The sequence below is a fragment of the Hevea brasiliensis genome, chromosome 2, assembly GCF_030052815.1.
Source record: "Hevea brasiliensis isolate MT/VB/25A 57/8 chromosome 2, ASM3005281v1, whole genome shotgun sequence".
Classification (NCBI taxonomy): domain Eukaryota; kingdom Viridiplantae; phylum Streptophyta; class Magnoliopsida; order Malpighiales; family Euphorbiaceae; genus Hevea; species Hevea brasiliensis.
Genome location: NC_079494.1, coordinates 111,424,225 through 111,429,487, shown reverse-complemented (window position 1 = coordinate 111,429,487; position 5,263 = coordinate 111,424,225). Strand labels below are relative to the sequence as shown.

Genomic DNA, 5,263 nt, shown 5'->3' with positions numbered 1-5,263 from the left:
TATATTTATATAGAATGTATTTAATAAATTTATATAATAAATAAGAAATAAAAATATTAAAAAATAAAAATATATATTTTTTTATTGAAATTGAGAATCAAACACACGTGTATATTTGGTATAATTTTTAGGGGATTAGACATGAAAATCCCACTTCCAAATTAATAAATGGCAATCAATCATTACTCAATACCCAACAATTAAGACCCCAAAGCCATTTTTGTGGAAACAATAAAAAAATTCTGAAAAAAATAAAAGCCTAAAACTACACTAAGACTAAACTAACCCTATGCATCACTGACCCTCCGAAAGCTCAAGGGCTACTTTGGTATTTACGAGAAGCAGCAGTGTCGGTTACCTGAACAACCCAAACACATAGGTAAACAATTTCCACGAAAATTACCATTTCAGGGTGCTGTATTTGGCGGGTGAGGAAACAAAATGATGCAGACAAAATAAATAAATAAAGGAAATTCAGGAAGAGAAAATAAAGAAAAACTTATTGTCTGACCGTACAATCTTGAGAGAGAGAGAGAGAGAAAGAGAAGGGGTTGGAGAGAGAAAGCACAGGCTCTCCATTACTGTTTGAAACATCTACAAAATCAAATCGCTTCATCGCTTAGACTAGTGTATTGTCTTCACTCGATCCAGCTCTTCTGATCCTTCTAGAACATTCTGTAACAGTTTCCGTAGAAACGTTTCCTTCTTTGTTTCCTGTAAAGTGTACAGAATCCTCTCCCTCAAAAGAAACCCCGTTTCGATGGAGCTCTACGGCCGGAACCACGCAAGGAATGGGTCGCAATCGGGTCAACAACCCGAATGGAGCCCCGTGAGAGGCGAAACCGGGTTAGAAGGTTAGTTCCTTTTGCATTTTGGTTTAATTTTCTCTGCATTTTATCTTCTTACTGGGGTGAGAATGTGCAACTCTTTTTTTTTTTTTTTTAATGTATTTCTAGGGTTTTGGGAATGTGAAGGGGTGATTAGGTTTCTGTGTTGATTTTATGGTTTCGTTGAGTGTAGAATCGATGTGGCGATTGGGGCTAGCCAGCAGTGAATTATATCCGGAGCGGCCCGGCGTGCCCGACTGTGTGTATTATATGCGAACAGGGTTTTGTGGATATGGTGGTAGGTGCCGCTATAATCACCCTCGCAATCGCGCTGCGGTAAACTCACAATCACTCGTATTTTAACTGTATCAGCATCAATAATTGATAGGTTTTCCATGTGGGTATTCGATTTCGCATATAATTTTCTATTCAATGGGCAATCATTAGTTATTGTATATAGTAGAACTTGGAATGTGTGTTTGCAAAGCATGATTAATGTTAATTTTGTAGAGCTAGGTGTCCATTTATGTTAGTTGTTTTTTATTCATATTTTTCATCAATCAAGTTCTTTGCTTGGTTTCTGAGGTTCGATTAAAAGAAGAGAGCAGAATATTTGGAAGTTCATGGTTTAGATTGTTCCGGTTTTCATGAACTACAAGCTTACCCGCACCAGGCCAGTTAGTTTAATTTGGACACAGTGAATTGGGTGTTTGCCTTATTCAACTACATACTGCAAAACTATATTTCTGATCTTATTGAGTGCTCATTAGGCTTAATCAGCAACTAAAACATGCAATTGTTTTCTCATAACTCTTTTTTTTTTCAAATGTCACTTAGGTTGAGGCAGCTGTAAGAGCTACCGGGGAGTACCCAGAACGTGTAGGGGAACCACCTTGTCAGGTATATTATTAAATTGGGTGCATATGGACTTGGTGCAAATATTAAGATAATTAGCATGTTTTCTTACTTCAATTCTCCGAAAAGACTGTTTGCCAGTTGTATCAAATCTTATTGTTCTGTGTAGTTTTATTTGAAGACTGGAACCTGTAAATTTGGAGCATCTTGCAAGTTCCATCATCCGAAGCATGGAGGTGGATCCTTGAGCCATTTTCCACTAAATACACATGGATACCCATTACGACTGGTTTGAATCATCTTCTTTGTTTTCCTTCCTCAACACTCACACACAATAGATATTAATATTTATATTTCATAAACTGTCAAGGCAATCATAAGACTTTTTTCCCCCTCTCTCTCTCTAAAGGGTGAAAAAGAATGCTCCTACTATTTGAAAACGGGGCAGTGCAAATTTGGTATAACTTGTAAATTCCATCATCCTCAACCAGCTGGCACATCACTGCCAGAATCTGCACCCCATTTTTATCAGCCGGTGCAGTCACCTTCAATTACTATACCTGACCAATATGGAGGGGGATCCACCAGCTTGAGGGTGAGGCCTCCAGTGTTACCTGGTTCATATGTGCAAGGGGCTTATGGTCCTGTGTTGTTTTCCCCTGGAGTGGTTCCTATTCCGGGTTGGAGTCCTTATTCGGTAATTTTATGGCCTTATTTGCTTGAGTTGTTGAAAACTTACATTCATTTCTTATACTTCCCTTGGGTTTTGTGGCTTAGGCACCTGTAAGTCCTGTTCTGTCTCCTGGTGCACAGCCTGCAGTTGGGGCAACTTCTCTGTATGGTGTAACACAATTATCTTCTTCAGCACCTGCACTTGCCGGACCTTACGCATCGCCCTCTTCTGTTGCTGGCCTTTCAAGTGGTACTAAGGAACAAGCTTTTCCAGAGAGACCTGGCGAACCTGAGTGCCAGTACTATTTGAGGACTGGAGACTGTAAATTTGGATCATCTTGTAGATATCATCATCCTCGGGATCGGGTTGTGCCAAGAACAAATTGTGTCCTAAGCCCACTTGGCCTTCCTTTACGTCCAGTAAGTGAATTTATTCATTTTCTTTATTCATATAGCTTATATCTCAAATTACCAGCCCAAAGAGGACCCCAATGCAAAAGAAGTCAAAATAACATGGTTCAATCCAAACAAAACCTCAAACTCTCATCCCTATCGGGAGGCAGTGGGACGCTCTTCCTTGCATTATGAAAGGCACTCTGCAATATTTACTTTCTCCTCTTGTGCCTGGTAGGGGATAATGGTTTTCTAATGATGCCTGTAAGACGTGATATCTGAAATAATGCTCAGAGCACTTCCCTTTGCTGCTTTTTAGTTCCCTGTTTATATAGTCTTGTAGTTTTATTTATAAACTGCATCTACATCAAGAGTTTTAAATTTGTTTGAATTTTGATTCGTTTAATCTATACTGAAATTAATGATTCAACAACAAAAAAAAAAAATCAAAGGAGCACAAATATGTAACACTTGTTTTCAAAATTTTTCATAATGAAGGAAAACTTATAAGTTATTGTCATTACAGTTTACAAGTTATTTTATCATGCAATTCAGTACTAGGAAATTTAAGATAATATATGTATGGAACTTTGGAAAACTGATTTTGCTGTGGATGTGGAAGTTACTGTGTGAATTGAGGAGGGGTGGCAGCAGTAGACTGTTTTCTTGTTTCCAGGTTACCATATCTGTGCTTGCCACTGCCAGTGTATCTTATGACTCCCATCTTGTCAAGCTTTTTTCTGTTCAAGTAACTTATGCATTGCCCTTTAAGTTTCCTAAATGATTAGTGATTTTTATATGCTGTGTTAATGCATGTTACTATGATTCCTTTTAAACTATTATTAAATATGATGCACGCCATTGTAAACAGGGAGTGCAACCTTGTGCCTTCTACTTGCAAAATGGGAACTGCAAATTTGGGGCCACGTGCAAATTTGATCACCCAATGGCAACAGTGAGATATAGTCCATCAACATCATCTCTTATTGATATGCCAGTTTCTCCGTATCCAGTTGGGTCTTTGCTTGCTACTTTGGTCCCTTCATCGTCTTCTGCTGAATTGCGACCTGAACTTATTGGAGTGACCAAAAAGGATCCTTATTTGAGCAGAATTCCTTCTTCTGGAAATACATCAAGCAATTCAGTTGGGTTGATTTTTTCCCAGACTGGGTCTTTACCACTTCCTGAGTTGCAACATTCAATTCAGAGTTCCGTTCCTTTAGCCGGTGGCAGAAGTACAAGACAAGGTGGCGAGGTTCGTCATTCAAGTTGATGTAAAACCCTAAAGTCATCGTTCACTATCTAGCGCATGCGATTCATTGGTCTTCATATGATTTTCTGTTTACAGAGCTCCGTAAGTTGTAACTTGTCCGGAAGTTTCATTGCTCCATGTAAAGGTCTACCATCCAATCTGGTTTAAGCTCATAGTAGGACTGATAGTCTTTATGCTCATATCATCTATCTAAAGCCATTGATATTATCTGAAATAAGCTTCAGTAGCAATCACTGTATGAACTTCTTCGCAAAGCATCAAAATAATTTCAGTTTACGAGGCCAGCCTACACCTTCTCTTGTACTGGGCCTTCTGTATACTTGATTCTGATCATTTTTGTGATGGAAAGAATTAGTCAACCCCCTCACTTATTAGTCAGCCCCGTCTCTGTCCCTCTCTCTCGCACTCTCTCCCCTGAAAATTTGGGACAAACTTCCAGTTTTGTAATTTCTGAGCTTACTATCTGATTTCACAAGTGTCAGAAGGTGTTTATTTTGCCCCCTTTTCGAGGGCATTTATGGAGAACGTTTTGAAGACTACAAGTATGCATGTGATTGAAGCAATACTTTGACACCGAGTTGTCATCCACTGTGAAGCTCTTCATGTTTAGTGTAAGGTTGGAGATGTCTTTTGAATGTAAAATACCTTTATTTGTCTGCATTATTTTGAATTATTATATGAGATGTTGTCGAAACTTTTGAATTGCCTTCTTTATAAATATGTCCAAGATTGCTTTGGGGTTTCGGGTTGTTTACTCTGTATTCAGCTGACTTGACTAGTTGTTCCTTTAACAGTGATATATTACTTGGTCTTGGATTACGTTTTCTGCTTTATCGATTAGAACTGCCTGATCGAACTTATGCCCACAAATTAGAAACTAATGAAAATATGAACTTAGGTAGTGTTTGTTTGGCTGTTATTTTTTTATTTTTGAAAGAAAGACCATCAATAAATTATGTTTGAAATCAAAATGTCAAAGCCTAAATTGCAAAAGTAGGAAGTTAACCTTCAGAGTGTCACAACTCAAAGGGAACCCAAACCATAATTAACTATAACTATTAATTGGTCGGATGGGTAAGCACATTTTTCTTTCCCATAGGTTAGAGAAGCACGCTAGGCAGTTCCATACAAGTATCCGGAAAATATAATAATTTACTTGGGAGAGAAGTAGAGCTACGCAATCCAGCAGTTGGGTATCAAATCAAATCGAAGTTGGAGTTAAATCAAATTCAACTAGATTGAA

General features: G+C 38.2%; 1 protein-coding gene across 1 annotated transcript; it reads left to right on the top strand.

Moving 5' to 3' along the window:
- The first annotated feature begins 434 nt into the window (after nt 1-434).
- Nucleotides 435-4,763, top strand: LOC110634619 (zinc finger CCCH domain-containing protein 32). Its single transcript, XM_021783701.2, has 7 exons — nt 435-854; nt 1,021-1,163; nt 1,665-1,727; nt 1,852-1,971; nt 2,092-2,379; nt 2,460-2,774; nt 3,619-4,763. The coding sequence occupies exons 1-7, from the start codon at nt 761-763 to the stop codon at nt 4,018-4,020; spliced, it is 1,425 nt and encodes a 474-aa protein (XP_021639393.2). The 5' UTR covers nt 435-760; the 3' UTR covers nt 4,021-4,763.
- Nucleotides 4,764-5,263: the final 500 nt, after the last annotated feature.

Excerpts from the sequence above, each read along its gene's own strand:
- LOC110634619 (XM_021783701.2), top strand. The coding sequence starts at position 761 with ATGGAGCTCTACGGCCGGAACCACGCAAGGAATGGGTCGCAATCGGGT. Across the intron at positions 1,972-2,091 it reads ATGGATACCCATTACGACTG|GGTGAAAAAGAATGCTCCTA; the intron begins GTTTGAATCATC and ends CTCTCTCTAAAG. Across the intron at positions 2,775-3,618 it reads TTGGCCTTCCTTTACGTCCA|GGAGTGCAACCTTGTGCCTT; the intron begins GTAAGTGAATTT and ends CATTGTAAACAG.